The sequence below is a fragment of the Hemicordylus capensis genome, chromosome 2 (assembly GCF_027244095.1).
Source record: "Hemicordylus capensis ecotype Gifberg chromosome 2, rHemCap1.1.pri, whole genome shotgun sequence".
NCBI classification, from domain to species: Eukaryota; Metazoa; Chordata; class Lepidosauria; order Squamata; family Cordylidae; genus Hemicordylus; species Hemicordylus capensis.
Genome location: NC_069658.1, coordinates 138,832,531 through 138,848,735, shown reverse-complemented (window position 1 = coordinate 138,848,735; position 16,205 = coordinate 138,832,531). Strand labels below are relative to the sequence as shown.

Sequence of the window (16,205 nt, the reverse complement as noted above, 5' to 3'; positions counted from 1 at the left end):
TTCTTGACTTATTTACTCTACATTCTCAGAAAATCACAAATCATCTTTCCAAGTTACACATTTTTGATCAATGGGTAACAACAGTGTAACTTCTGTGCATTTTAGGCAAAGTGGCAACAATTTCAGAAGACCCAGTGACTCCAAATTCTTCGATTCCTATTGCGCTGGTTTTCACTGGCTTGAAGTTAACCATAGGTTATGTAAGGAGCAAGCCAACTATTATTGTAACCTGTAAAATATGCCTGGCTTGGTTCCTTTTGCTGCTTGAGGGGAATGCGTGTCATCCTGCCCTCCTCCCTGGCCCCGTCCCCTGGGCTGGAGCCCATTGAGGACAGGGACCCTTTTCTCTCTCACTGGCCTCACCTTCGGGAACATGCTCTGCCGTCTGGCCCACGCTGCTGCTTGCTGTTCTCTTTGTTGCCATGCTCCAGCACAAGTTTGCTTATTCTGGCTGACTCTCCAGCAGGACGTTTGTCTGCTTTTGCCTCCTCCATTTTGGAAAGAGACAAAGCAGACAAGCTTGGTGTTTGGGAGAGCGCAACTGAGCTGATGCCAGAGCAGCAGCACATGGTGACAAGGAGGGACAGACAGATGGACAAACGAAGCTGAACGCCCACTGCCTGCAACAGGAAACAGTGGCAGGCTGGAGGGTGGAGCGCTTTTGGGAAGGTGAATCTGGCAGAGGGGAAGAAGGACAGAATAAGTAATTTGCTCTGGCCCAGGGGCAGGGCCACAGAGGCAGGGGGTGGGGTTTATTGATGACATATGTTAAGAGCCGGAGCATTGTTTTGAGCGTGAAGACCTTCATATGCAGTAAATTAAAAAACAGTCAATAGAATAAGGGTGTCTGACTGTTTACAACTACAACTACGAATATTGTTGCCGTGCATATTTAGATTACACTGCCCAAGATGCTGGTATATGTGCACACAATCCATATAAACTTAATAGCCTGTGCCTGAATTTTCCTCTGTTTGTTTCAGATGTTGTACAGAGCTCTTAGATTGCTCTTTTATAGTCTTATGACTTTAAATTACAGTTTGCTTAGTGTACAGGTGCACACTATGGCATTTCCTTTTTGAAAAAGCCCTTGTGCCAAATTCTCAAATTGATTTTTCAGCTCAAAGGAGGTCAAAGGACAATTTGGGAGTTCTGTGAGGCCAACTGTGAGTGTGTATGGATTGTGTTTGTACTTCTTGATGTAATAATTGAATAGTAAGTCATAGATATTGTCCTGAAACCCAAAGTGCATTTTGCTCATCTTAAAATTTGGAATTTTAAGGGGAATACATAGAAGTCTAGTGGAATAATATTAGTATAAAGAGTACCTTAGCCAATGTGGTTTATTGTCTAGAATATTGAACTTATTCTGGTGAGACTTGAGTTCGAATCCATGTTCTGTTGCGAAGCTCACTGAGTCTCTCTTTCAGCCTAGTCTACTTAATAGGGTGGTTGTGAGTATTAAAAGGACTATTCCTTGTGTGCTATCTTTTATATATGGTGCATTTTTATGCTGACTATTCTCCAAGAAATTTGGAATGGCATTTTAGCCTTACAGCCATATGTTGTCGATTAGACTGAAAGTGTCCCCAGTCCATCCACTGAGATTAATTGCTAACTGGGTTCTGGGTTTCCTATGTCTAAACCCAATTTCCTAGCTGCTACTTTGGTATTAATAGTATACTAGCTTATCCTGTGCAGAACATCTGCATGCTAGTACTTGATTGCCCCCCTCACCTCAGAGATCTCTCCACCCTCACCTGAGCCGCACTCCTGCTCCTCCTCCTCCATCCCGTTGCTTCCACCTCCCTCACCCCTCTTGGTCACTCCTCCATCCCCCTCACCCCTCTTGGTTGTGGCTGCAGTGTTGCTGGCACCTCCTGGCCAAGCTGTAGCCCGCTGTCCCTAAGGACCTCCCCACCCTCACCCGAGCCCTGCTCCTGCACTTCCCCATAGGAATAGCAGCAGTGGTGGTTAACCAGGCCCTTCCTTGCTGCCACCACCGCCATGACCACTTGTTCTCAGGCCGCTGACAGGCCTGGGCCCATCTCTTGCCTGCCTGCCTCCCTCTGCCAATGGTCTCGGAAGGCCCAAACAGCTGCAGTGGTTGACCAAGCTCTTCCTTGCTGCTGCCGCCATGGCCCCTTATTCCCCTCAGGCCGCTGACAGGTTCGGGCCCGTCCCTCGCCCTTCCACTCTTCCCCTCCCTTCTCTCTCTCTCTCTCCCCCTCCCCCTTACTGAGTTAACAGATCTTGTTCACCTTGTTTCCTCATCTAATCCACACAACGGCAGCCTCCTTTTCCTGAAGGGGTTCTTTCCTCTCTCACAACCCCTCTCTTCACAGACCCCTGTCCACTATCCATATATATCCTATATAATAAAACCCTAAGGTACCTGCGTCCGTGTCTCTTGCAGGTGTTCTGCGCATGTGTGGCGCACGCGCCGCTCCGCTGGTGAGGAGGCCGCTCGGATCCCCGGCAGCAGAGCTTAAGAGCCCTCCGCCGCCGCTACAGCCCCCAAGAGCAGCCGCTCGGATTGGGCCGCGTCTGTAGTGCCGCCCGGAGCAGCCACTCCGGTGGTGGGGAGGCCACTCGCCACCCTGGATCCCCGGCAGCAGGGCTTAAGAGCCCTCCACCGCCACTACAGCCCCCGGGAGCGGCCGCTTGATTATGCCGCGTCTGCGGCGCTGCTGAGGGAGGCTGCACCCACGGCCTCTAAGCAGGGGGCCGCCCTTGATTCTCAGCGGGGGGGCTTAAGAGCCCTCCGCCACCGCTACAGCCCCCAGTGCAGCCGCTCCTATTAGGCCTGGCCATGTGCTCCTGACCGGCCTAGGAGCTGCTACGGATGTCCTCTCTCCAGCGAGTCAGAGAGAGGACTGAGCCGGCTCAGGCATGCAGCCGGCTCCCCGTTCACAACTCTTCTAGCGCCCGTTAATGTAACGGGCTTAACAGTCACTAGTGTGTGTGTGTGTGTGTGTGTGTGTGTGTGTGTGTGTGTGTGTATATCTATATATATATAGAGAGAGAGAGAGAGAGATGCTTCTTCTCTACAGTCAAGAACAACTTCCAACCAGTTACAGTTGCATTCCAGCTGACCTTAACCATCACAGGCTCCTCATCACATATCCCTATCTGCATATGGAATCCCCACTGCCCAATCACCATGGTGCTTCTACTCTTATAGGCTCCTCCTCCCTATCTGCATATAGAATCCCCACTGCCTAATCAGGTGCTTCTGCTCACAAACTCCCGTGAGAGCTCCACACACGGGATGAGCCACGGGTATGCCTTAGAGAATTACACACACACACACCAGTCCATCTTAAGGGCTCAGGGCAAGTAATAAACTTAAAAGCAAAGTCATAAAATATTCCTTAAAAGCAGATATATATGGAGAATATGCCACCACTAATTTATTAATCATTTCATTCATTATTATTCAGAATCTCTGGATTTTTAGCAGTGTCGAAGATAGGAAAACGTAAGAGTTGATCTCTGCCGTTTGGGCTTCTATTAAGTAGATTAAACACCCTTCATAATTTGAGCTAGTTTGTGTGTGTTTGCAGTGTGTACCTTTTTATTTGAGAGAGACTCTTCCCTATGACCAATGATTAAGCAACAAGTAACTGCTTGTTTCAGATTGTCTTCCAGTACCCTACCATTCATCTGTCACATTTTGAGCTGTGGTTCAGGTAAACCTCTAGCTTGGTACAAGAATAATGGTGCTCTAACATAGTACTTTCAATTAATATATTTTACTCTTTTCTCCCCCATTTTCTTCAGATGACTGCAAAAGGTTCTCCATCTGCTTAGCAGCTGATCTAGCAGATGGTTTTAGGGCAGAATTGTACATTGTACACAGAACTATTTCATATCATTTTTTTCCAAATGTTTATTTAAAAACTTTTTTAAAATATCAACTTTTCCAACCATATTAGGCAAAATGTGAAATGCTTAGAATTTTTTTTAAGCAATCGAAACATAATTTGACGCTAAAGACAGGCAGGGATACACCACAGCTTTCTTGAAAGTTTTTCTTTCTGCTTGCCTTTAAATATAAGACATATGGATGAGTAGAATTTTTGCATTTTATACATTTTGCATGTTGAAAATATAATTTGGAACGTAGCAATCATATTTCCATTTTTGAAGATAAATAAAATTAAAAGGATTCTGTCTGAGAAGCCTTTTGTCTGCATTTGTAAATTTAAGTATAGTAGTTTCTTCTACCCCTGCAGCCCCTTGCCCAGTCCCTGTTTTCTATTGCTTTTTCCATCCTTTCAGATACCTTTGCTGGGCCTGTGTCAATGAGATGTGAACTGACCTATGATCTGATTCTATGGGAGTTGTTTGTTTGTTTGTTTAATGAATGAATTTGTATACCACCCACTACCGAAGTCTCTAGGCAGTTTACAGCATAAAACAAACCAAGAACATAACAGTTAAAACATATAAAAACCAGAAAAGGTTACAAACGAATGTGAAAAAGACTGCAACTTAATTTCAGCTGTAGCTCATGGCTGAAGAGAGAGACCAAAATAAAGAGCCATCTCTGGAGAGACAAAATACTGACTAACACTGGAAGAACAAAAAGGGGAGGAGTCCAACACTTTTATCCATGACCCTAAAAAACCCCAGTGGTCACTATGAGACATTGCAGCTGAAAGCTGATGCTGCCAGGGTCCTAGCTCCAACAAATCTTTCACTGAGATTCCCTTCTAAGCTTCTGTGAAATAATATTGTAGGAGTTGAACGTTGCAGACACCAGTAGTTTTTGTTTTCCCCATTTATTCATTATTTGTTATTTATTTCCTGGATTTCTATCTCTCTCCGAAAGTCCAAGGTGGCTAAGAATCCATTTCAAACAACAAGACCAAAGAACAATTTAAAGCAATACAATAGCAATATCTACAGTAAGCAGCACTAAAACATTAAGCAACCCAACCATCCCCCAGCTGGTTAAAGGAAACGACTCAAAACTTTGCAGGAAAGAATATCTTGATTGCCCATCTAAAGGCAGGTTGGAAGAGATCTGTTGAATATAGGAGGTGCGGGGAAGCAATCTCAAACTTTGATACCACTCCAAAAAGGCCTTCTGGTTCTCATGGCTGTCAGACTATTATCTGTTAGAGGTGGCATCAAGAATAGAGCCTCCAAAACTGATCAGAAAGCTCCTGCGGATACATATGGAGAAAGTAGGCCTTAGGTGGGTGGTTGCCATTTAGGCCTTTAAGGCCAAAGCCAGCACTTTGAATTGGTTGTTCTAGATAGGCTTTTTATAAACCCTAAAATCCTGGCAAAGATGGAGAAATGAAAGATCTCTGAGATTTTACAGGAATTAAGAGCACAACTGAAGTTTGTATTCAAGAAGGCTGGACTGCCTTGTTTTTCATTTGGTAGTCTGGTGGAGGCATTGCTATTTAAGATCAGGGTGCCATCAGTGTGCGTGTTACATGCTGTGCAGAAGATGGATGTGTGGTATGATCCCTGCCAAGCGAATTTATAGTCTAAGTGAGGGCTGAAGAAGACGTTACAGTTTTAGAACACAGTTTGCTTGCCAAATAGCTGTAAAGTGGCAGCAGGCTGGTGGTGTGCTGATCAAGTGGGGAAGCCTTAGGCAGAAGAGGGTGTCTGAACACTTTTCTCTGTTGACTCCTTCGGCCTGGCAGTTTGTTTCTCCTCATCACCACCTAGCCAGACACATGTCCTGTTTCTAAGTCTGACTTGGAGAAAAATAGCTGAAGGATAGAGTTGCAAAGGGGCAGGTGAGGGAAGGATTCAGCAGCCCACTTCCAGTGTTCTCTCTCATTTTTTTCATCTGTGTGCAGAATGAATTTTGTTCTGGGCGGCAGGATCAAGGCAGTGTGTGTGCACATGTGCGTTCAGAGTGGGGCCTTCTTGATTCAACCTGAGAGGAATCTAAAATTAACTGAGCGGACATTTAAAAAAAAGTGAGTGCGCACACATGTGCATGCCTTAGAGGCAACACTGCCCACTTCCTGTCCCTTGGCTCTCTGCTTAAAATGCTTCCTACCACTTTACAACCGGCCACTCCCATTTCTGAAACACAGACCTGCTGCCAAATATGTAGTTTGGCCCTAAGGCTGACAGAACAAAGTGAAGCAAGAAGTTTGGCTGATAATATCAGAGCTCTCCATGAACTGTTGGACTTTCGTAAGGCAAGTAAGACTGAAATGTTCCGCCGGGTGTTTGGTCGCTGAGATAGCTGGTCATAGAGTGATCCTGTAATCCATGGTTATTATGTCATGTGGAATGAGTATTGTATGGGGTTGTGGTTTATGAGACTATGTAAGATATATTTTTATGGAATTGTGTTGCTGTATATGTTATTGCTAGTAAGCCGCCCCTAGTCCTATGGGAGTAGGGCAACATATAAATCTAAATAAATAAATAAATTAAGGAGTAACAATTGAAGAGTGGGGTAAGGTCACTGATACTGAAAGCGCAGAGCCATCAGGCACAATAATGGGGGTTGGAGACATGAGCAAATAGCAGATGATCCCAAGATTCAGCCACTATTTCCCTTTCCCCCTGGTGCTTTTGTGCTGCAGAAGAAAGCAGTTTTCTCAACAGGAGCATTTAATGCATTATGAATGTATGAGCAAAAAATATGCATAAGGAGGATATATGAGCTAACATGGTAAGCCCAGAAGGCAATTGGTATGTATAGGGCACTGATCTCACTTGCTTTTGAATGATCAGATTGAGCATTCTGCTTGCTACTTTGGTACCATGCTTATTTGGTGGTATATAGAGATGTCTTAAGGAATGACAGAAAATCAGTAAAATTGGAAAACCTAGCTAACGTGCATAAAACTCTGATTCAAGGCTGATTTTGTTACTGTGGCAGAATACAAGCTGAAACTGGTTGGTTCTTGAATGTGGAGAGGTTTTTGATTCATGGCTTGTATGTGCAGAAGGTAGGGCTTTCTCAGTAACCTGGTGGGTTAGTCAGGGGACCTGAAGCTTCCTCAGATTTCTGCATTGAACAGGAATACTTCATAATAAATTCCTGCTGCAAACAATCTCCTCCACACATAAATTGCAACACAATAAACATATCTGTAGAACATAGAGGATGGGCAGGAATTTTTTTTGCTACTGATGTAAAACAGCTGAGTCTTTAATACAGAGGTTGAGAAAACCAGTAGCATTTCACACATCTATTGCTAGGAGGAACTAAATTGTGAATACTAATTAATTTTACCATTGCATCCATGGTATTGATGGAAACTCCCCCCCCCCCAAGCAAATAGCAAGCAGTGGGGTGGCGGGGAGGCTTAAATCTCTCATGCCACCTTCCCCACTGTGGTCCCAGTCGGAGGGCCCCACATTTGTTATGCTTCGTAAGAAAAAGCAAACAGGCCAGTACTAATCACATGACTAGCATCTAGTTAGGCCCTTAGAGGAAGTAGAAAAGGAAAGGTAAAACTCTGAAGCATTTATGTCACTAAAGTTAAAAGTTGTAAAGTCTTCACTTCATAGGAACATAGGAAGCTGTCATATACTGAGTCAGACCATTGGTCCATCTAGCCCGGTTTGGTCTACACAGACTGGCAGTGGCTTCTCCAAGGTTGCAGGCAGGAATCTCTCTCAGCCCTATCTTGGAGGTGCCAGGAAAGGAACTTGGAACCTTCTGCTCTTCCCAGAGCAGCTCCATCCCCCATTGGAATATCTTGCAGTGCTCACACATCAAGTCTCCCATTCATATGCAACCACGGCAGACCCTGCTTATCTAAGGGGACAAGTCATGCTTGCTACCACAAGACCAGCTCTCCTCTCTTTCCGTTGTAAACAGTTGCTTTGGATGATAATTTAGGGCACTAATAACTTCTAACATGCAAATGTAACAACCGCTTGTGAGAACCGATGGCAGGCACGTGGCTCCCGGCGGCACCTTGACAGCAAACCTACCTCGGGGGCTTACCTCTTAAACAAGATTAAGGGAACGAGTGCTCCCTTAACCCCATTTACCAGACTGTGAGGCGCTTCACACAATCCTTGTGAAGCGCAAGACGGGTTTCCGTGGGGACAGCAGGCTAAGCAGACAATCACCCACGGAGCCTGGGTGGCTGAATCAAGTCATACAACTACCGGCTATGTCAACTACCAGCTCTGTCAGTAGGGGCTGTGGGGATCAGGGGCCGCCCAGCCCCCAGAACTCCCAGGATGCCCTGGAACTCTGGAGAGACCCCCGAGACCAGGAGGCTCGTTTTAGCCTCCCAACGGGGGTCGCTTCATGGGTCGCTGCAGCATGGAGCCATGCCGTGGCGACTCAACGATTGCTGAAATGGGGTAAGCGGTCTGCTCCCTCCACTAACATCGTTTAAGGGGAGGGCTGCTTTCGCGGGCTAGCTGCCAGAGAAGCACCGGGCTCGCTGCACGATGGGGGAAAACTGGGCTGGGCTCCTGTAGCCTGGTTTCCCCGCATCGCTGGGGGGATCCCCACCATGTACTCACACAGGGCATTGTGGGATTTTCGTGGTCCGGGACAGGTCCCAGTCTCAGAGTGATCCGCTCTGCTCCACGCTGCATGGAGCAAGGCTGATTGTGTGGCAGCATGGCACACACTCCTACCAGGAAAACAATGAACATCTGGGGGGAAGGCAAGGCTTGGGAAGCCTTCCCCCCACCTACCCACCTGGTAGGTCGTGTGAATGGCCACATTGCATATGTTGCATGCTAATCTCTATATTTATGTGTAATGTGGGGAACAGTGATAATTTCTCTGGACCCATATTCCATTCAAGTAAACATAAAGCACTGACTGCATCAGGAAAACACTTTCTCTCTTTTGTTCTCCTGAGTATCACATAAGATTTCATTAAGAAAGTTAAGCTTGGGGAGTGGGGGAGGAAGTAATTTAGACTCTTCACCTAGAAGCTGTTTATTTCAATGAAATGTTTTCAGATATGCTTACTTAAGAGTGCAGCATTAGGCTTTTGTCTACACAAGCTTATCGGCATTGAGAGAACCAAGCTGATTGCACATTAAAGCTGATACAAATTGGGAAAATCAAAACTAGATTTACCTATTTTTGCTGAAGAAAATGTTGTTTCAAGGGATTATATTTGGCATTAAATTAGTGTTCCACTTGGATAATGAAAGTTTGCGTTCATTGTGCAAAAAGCCTAGTTTCAAAAAGAGTGTATAAGTGCATTCTGACCTGTATAGAACACCAACAGTAAAATGGTCTGGAAAAGCCTAATCAGCTAATGTACAATTGTGAATGCTGTTGAGCACATGTTGATAGTTTTACATTGTATGTAATCAGAAAAAGATAAGAGTTAGGAAGAAAGGGACCAGTGGGAAATGAAAGGCAATGGTGTACTTGGATCTTTACTGGGCAGATAATGTGATGCAAGTTGCTGACTTTTCCTTGCCTTCTGACCACAAAACCTTTGCAGGCAGGTTTGGGTTTTTGTTTGGTTTTTTGTCTTCATATCTCTCCACCTTGCCCTCCTGGTGACTGCCTAAAAGTGTACATAGGACGCTATTTTAGGACTGATACGGTAGCCAGGTATCTGTCTATCAGTTCAAAAGAACTTCATCTTATTGATTTGTATTTAAAAAATAGGAATTTTATTACTGGTCAAATATTTCTTCACTGAAACTCCACTTCAGCCTTTTAAAAATCTAATTTGTGTGTGGGGTGTTCTTTTCTTAAAGGTATGTGTTCTTTTTGGAGCCATGCAACGTAGACTTGGTACAACGGAAGATCAAGTCCATTGCTCTCTGTGTATCAGCATGCCCACGTAAAGAGTTGAAAACTCTGGCAGATGTTGAGAAATTTGCAGATACTAACGGTAAGGAAAAACACAATGCTGATTCCATTTCTACCCAATGTTATATAGGACTTCAGTGTTTAGTTGATTAATCAGACATCAGATTTTAAAGCATGGACTATTTTTTAACACCAGTTGCCTCAGAAGAGGTGTTACTATTCTTTCTCACACACAAGGAAATGCCTCATTTTATCACATGCCTGTTTCCTATAGAAACACTTTGAAATTCATACTGTTCCTTGATTTTCCTCTGTGTTATTCTACTGTAGGCAAAACTGCATGTTATAAGGCAAATAGTATTGATAATCTGGGTTGTAATGATCATGCATGTCCAGGAAGCGCATTTACAGGAGATAGCTGATGGAAGTGAGGCTTAATGCTTCCTGCTGATTCTATCCTGCAAATGCCCTCTCAGGATATTTTTTAATCTTTCTGTACATGAATCAGGAGTGGAGCTAGGCTGGCGGTGGCCCATGTGCATGGGCGGCCCCCTGGCCCTGCCCCCCGCATCTGATGTCAGACACAGGGCCCAGCTAGCCACGCCCCCGTATCTGACGTCAGACACGGGGGCATGATCTCCCTTCCACGCCCCCGTATCTGACGTCAGACACGGGGGCATGGAGAGCCGTTCTGACCGCGCTGCCAATGTAGCGCGGGCTGATCTTTCTCCCAAACGGGGCCACACGGCCCCGTTTGGGAGGGAGATCAATTGGCCCCACTGTGTTGGAAGCGAGACCAGGAGCAGAGTCACACCAGCCACACTGCCTACTCAGCGCGGGCCGATTTTGGCTCTGCACGGCCCCAATTGGGACCAAAATAATGCCCCCATGTCTGACGTCAGATGCAGGGGGAGGTGTCTGGGACCACACTTGCAGCCCCTTATTGGTGCTTTGAACTCATTTGTCCAATGGTGGCTCTGCCCCTGACATGAATTCAAAAACTAAATGTTCTGGAGAAGAGCCATAACTCAGTGGCAGAACACTTGCTTTGCATTCAGAAGATCTCAGGGTCCCTCCTGACCATCTCTAGGTGGGGCTGGGAAAGACGGCTGTCTGGAAGAACAGGGTGAGGAGAGCTGGTAGCAAGCATGAATTGTCCCTTTGCTAAGCAAGGTCTGCCTTGGTTTGGATTTGGATGCATGACTACATGTGAGAGCTTTATGATATTAGGGGATGGGGCCATAGCTCAGCAGAAGAGTATCTGCTTTGGCATCTTCAGGTAAGGCTGGGAGACACTCCTGCCTAAAATCTGTGAGAGCCTCTGCCAGTTGGTGTAGTCAATACAGAGCTAGAGGGACCAATGGTTTTGACTCAGTAAGCAGCTTCCTATGTTCATAAGCCTGGCTGGGAGAAAAATGGCCTCAATGTGTCATTTGTAGGGGAGGACTGGCAGTAGAGGAGCAGTTAAGCATTCCTCCCTCTGATTTGCCAGGTCTCCCCTGCAAGTCATTCCTACATTTGCATTACCTCTGATCGGGGCAGGTTTGCTGAGATAACCTCACACTACCCTGCTAGATTCTAGTGTGAAGATTTGCTTGTGGAATGTGGAGCTGGAGGTTTCTGTCCCACTTCAGAGTGTTTCATTGCTGCAGTACAATTGCCAGCCATATTTTTTACTTTATTTTTAAAAGGATCAAAAAGAAGAAAGATGCATAGTTGGATCCCCTCCCCCTCAGCTGCTCTGGACTGTTCGTGGTGTTTGGCTTTTGCCAACCTTAAAGGCCTGATAGATTACTGGAGCAGGGAAGTCCCAGAACCGTTTAAATAAAACATTATGCTAATGAGAAGGCAGTTACAGAAGAATTTGGAAAACTGCAAGCAATTCTGCTTTAGAGTAGGGATGTGCCTGAAGTGGCTCAGGCAGCTGCGAGAGGGGCGGGGAACGGCTCCTTTAAAAACCCGGTAAGCAGGTCTTTACCTGCTCCTCCACTCTCCCACCACTTTTCCAGGAGCTCGCTTTCCAAGGCTCTCGCTTTCCAAAGGGCTACGTGCAGCTGCAGCACTTCTCCCAGCAGCCTGCACGTAGCATGGGCACACACATGTCCACTACGCATGCATGACGGCCATGTGTGTGATCAGCATGGTGTTGCTGGCCATGCAAATGGCCACCACACATGCGTGGCAGCCATGAGTATGCCAATACTATGTACAGGCTCCTGGGAGCAGTGCCGCAGCCACACGCAGCCTTTTCGAAAGCGAGCGCCGCGCCCAGTAAAGCAGTGGGATGGCAGAGGAACAGGTAATGACCTGCTTACCTAGTTTTAAAAGAAACCAAACCTCGCCATGCCAAACCGGTTCGGATGCAGTCATCCGAGCTGGTTCGCTTCTTCCCTAAGGAGGTGCCAAACCATTTTGGGTACATCTCTACTTTAGCTCTTTACATCTTCCTCTTTATTTTACTTTATAAAAGGAGCAATTAAACTGATTGGTTTCATAATGTACAAAAAGTATCCATTGTGCATGTGTTTTTTTAAATAATGGTGAAATAAATAGTATTATTTATTAACCATTATTTATAATGGTTAATAAATAATAAACCCCTGCTAACCTGGCAAAGAGACACCTTTGAATGTGGTGATTCTCTTTATTTAGCAGGGGGAGAGTAACTGGCCCTATCCACCCCCAGCACAGTACCTCCAGTGACTGTTGCTGGTGTCTATCTTATGTTTCTTTTTAAACTGTGAGCCCTTTGGGGACAGGGATCCATCTTATTTATTTATTATTTCTCTGTGTAAACTGCGGAGTCATTTTTGGAAGGGCGGTATAGAAATCGAAGTAATAACAATAACAATAACAATAATAATTAATAAAAATAATTAAAATACATAAATTATTGCTAAACTGGAATTCTTGAGAGAAGCTTGGTAAAGTGCAAGCTAATAATAACTTCAGCCTCATATTCACAATTGGTGTGTGTTTGTTTTTAAATTCTGCTTTCATTATTTTGTGTTCACTTTGTGAAATTTAGGACGGGAATTGTTCCTTTTTCTGTAGTTTACATATACTTGGTTTTACGGCGTTTGCAAGAAAATCCATCACTCTAACAATGTTGACTGATGTGTGCCCATAACAGAAGCTGTTACACACAGCTATGTGCAGCTTATAGCTCCTTCACATCTGAAACATACAATCATGAGAATCAAGTGATGTTATTCTTACTAGGCTCTGCCACTTTAGAATTCAGGTAGGGGAATCATGTGTTTGAATGTTTCCCCAATTTTTTTTGTAAACCCCCTCAGCATATAGAAAGTTAGAATATTGGGGAGAAAGATTCTAGCCTGGATTCCACACCGATGTGCTAGTTTTCTGCTTTTAGGGAGCTTCCCCACTTTAATATGGGGAAGGGGACCTTCAAGTTTGGAGGATGAACTGGTGCAGCTAGCAAGTGCTATACCATGTTAATCTCTTGATTGTGCTCGTTGTTCCCAGAAGCTCCATCTTTTTTGATGTCACATCAAACCTGTGTGGAAACCTGAGTGCCTTGGCCAATCTATCCCAGGCATTCTAGCACTTTCTCCCCCTCCTTATGCACCTCAGGATAAAGAGGAGATTAGTCCTCCTGTTTGGGGGCCTCTTCTCCTGTCCTATTCTGTCCCAGGAGCCCGGGCAGTAATTGCCTCTTTCTCTTCTTTGGCACCCCTTGCTTCTGGCCTAAAAAACCCCCTATAGTCTCACGAGAAGAGCATCCGCTGACCTTGCAAGGTCATTTGTCAGTTGGAGGGCCCTACACCTTCTTACTCTGTTTGCTCTGGTGCCTTGGACCCTGGCACTGTCTGGACTGAATAGGTCTTTATATACTAACTTAAAGGTCCAATATGCTAACTTGCTTGCCCCATTCTCCAGCTTATTCCTGCTGCTGTTGCTCATTCCCCATGAATCTGCCTGTCACCAGTGACTGTCCACACCTAAGATTTCCCCCAGTTATGCCACCGGATGATGGCAGCTCAGAGCCCCAAGAACCTAATTTAGGAATGGTTCCACAAAATATATTTATTTTTATTTATTTAGCAAATTTATTGACCGCCTGACTTGCTTAGCCTCGAGGCGGTTTACATAAATTAAAACAACAACAGCAAAGACAACAAGAACAAAACACACACACACACACACACACACAAAACACAATGCCTGGCAAAATAGATAAGTTTTCAGAAGCTTCTTAAAGGACAGAAGGGAGGGGGCATTATGAATCTCGGGAGGCAGGGTCTTCCATAAGGAGGGGGCTGCCACAGAGAAGTCCCTCCCACGAGCCCGGGCCCCACGTACCTCCCCTGGGCCTGGAACTCTGAGAAGGCCCACCTGAAACGACCTCACAATATAGAACATATAGCAGAGCAAATCTGGTCTTGTCCTGTCCCAAACAAATTCAGAGTCTGAGATGAAAAAAAGATCAGCAAATGATAACTATATGCAACCTTGCGTCTTAGAAATGAAGGCAGGCTGACCCATTCTGATACAGACCTACAGAGGATTATATGTACTGGAATTTTTATAATTTAGGATGCTATGTTCTGAAACCTTTCGAATACTGATGATGAGAAAGACAAACATATATACTCAAAATGTCTTGCTCTGATATAAAGTTGATAGTGTTTAGCAGTCTTTATTTTAAAAGCTAATTTTCTCTCTCTGAAGTTTTACTCTACTTACTGCACCAACCTTCTTAGGTTTTTAAATTAGCATTAGCATGTTAATCCTAAACCAAGGCACTGGATTTTATCAGAAAAGAGGCTCTAATCTCTCTTCACTTTGTATGACCTTGGAGGGCAGCTGCTTTGTGCTTGAAGTAAGTATATTAGGAAATAGATGCAAATTCTGGCCATCAGGACAAATGGGTGACTGGATCAAATAAGCAACATTTATTTTGCTGAAAGACTGCTGATGTGCATTATTGTGAGGGGGAGACTTCTTAATACAGTCTTCATAATTAAAGTGTGGTGAGACTTATTCAGTTAACTGGAAACATTTTGCTTGCCTTTTAGCTAATAGGAAAGTGCTAGTTTGTGCTATGTAATTGAATGGTGCTTTGTAGGCTTTCAACTATATCTACAAATAGTGAGATGGTTGATTTGTAGCAGAACCATGGTGTGGTACTATGCAAACAAGCAGTACTTGTGCACTCCCTCTCCTCCCTTCTTGCATGCTGATTTCCTCCTTTGCATCCAATTATTACTTATTTTTGCAGAGTTATGCCTCGATTTTTGATCTAAAAGATCCCCAGGCAGAACACAATAGATTATACAGCACAATACAATGCTAAAATAGTGAAGCAGCCAAGAGAGATTCTAGGGGTGTGTGATGTTAAAGCTGCTCTCCTGTTATCTGGTATTCCTGTGGTAAGCCCTGTGGAAGGAGCCTCACTTCCTTCCTGGAAGTATACCTCCTGGCAGTCCCAGATGTGGCTGTCACCTGGTCCAAACAGTTTGCAGCTGGTTGTGCAGGCACTTCCCAAGTTACAAGCATATGACTTAAAAACATCTGTGCATACAAACAGAGCTCCAGAACATATTACACTAAGGAAGTCCCCAACTTACAAACAATCATCCACACATAGTAATTTCTCATGGAACACAACCTGTTTGTGAGTTGGGGACTTCCTATAATGGCAAACCGGCTTGTTGCTAAACCAGTCATGAAGAGAGCAATCTGTGCATGAGTAGGGAGGGAAGGAAGGCGTGCATGGCACAAGTCTTATCCATGCTACACCAAAACATGGCTTGACCCGACCTTGTGTCTCTGGCTGAGACACAATTCCAAAACTAGAACTGAAAACTACTTGAATGTAATTGTTTTGTGCTTCTGTTAGGACATCAGATTATTGTTTCAGATAATTGTTTTGGTTGTAATTGGTGTTGTTGTTTTTTTAAGTTCTTCACCAGTTTTTCACTTTTTATATGGGATTCTTAATTTTACATTTTTTCTTCATTTAAAGCACCTTAATGCTTTTTTTGCACTGGACTTGGCACAGAATGAAACAGAAATGTAATTAAATGGAAACATTTTAAACAGTGTCTTGTAGCTGCGGCAGGGACCGCGCTGTGCATAAGAAAGGAAAGGCTGTGCCGTCGAGTCGGTGTCGACTCCTGGCGACCACAGAGCTATGTGGTTTTCTTGATAGAATACAGGAGTGGTTTACCATTGCCTTCTCCCGCACAGTATGAGATGATGCATTTCAGCACCTTCTATCACTGCTGCTCGATATGAGAGTTTCCCATATTCTGGGAAACACACCAGCAGAGATTTGAACCAACAACCTCCTGCTCTCTAGGCAGATTGCTTCCCTACTGTGCAATTAGGTGACTTGCACTGTACATACATAGCTTTTAAAATGGGGTAGTTCACCAGAATGTTCATCAGTAACTAAAGAAAATTTTTAGAAAAACAAAACTAACTGCAGCAA

At 44.7% G+C, this 16,205-nt stretch overlaps 1 protein-coding gene across 5 annotated transcripts in view; it reads left to right on the top strand.

Moving 5' to 3' along the window:
* Positions 1-16,205, top strand: part of SLC44A1 (solute carrier family 44 member 1) — a 122,771-nt gene that overhangs the window by 44,698 nt on the left and 61,868 nt on the right. For all 5 annotated transcript variants that reach the window (XR_008316316.1, XM_053296829.1, XM_053296828.1 and 2 more), the window contains exon 4: positions 9,691-9,827. Coding sequence is in view for 4 of the 5 variants with exons in the window: in XM_053296829.1 (XP_053152804.1) it covers positions 9,691-9,827 (137 nt within the window). In the remaining variant the exon portion in view is untranslated. The remainder of the gene's footprint in view (positions 1-9,690; positions 9,828-16,205) is intronic.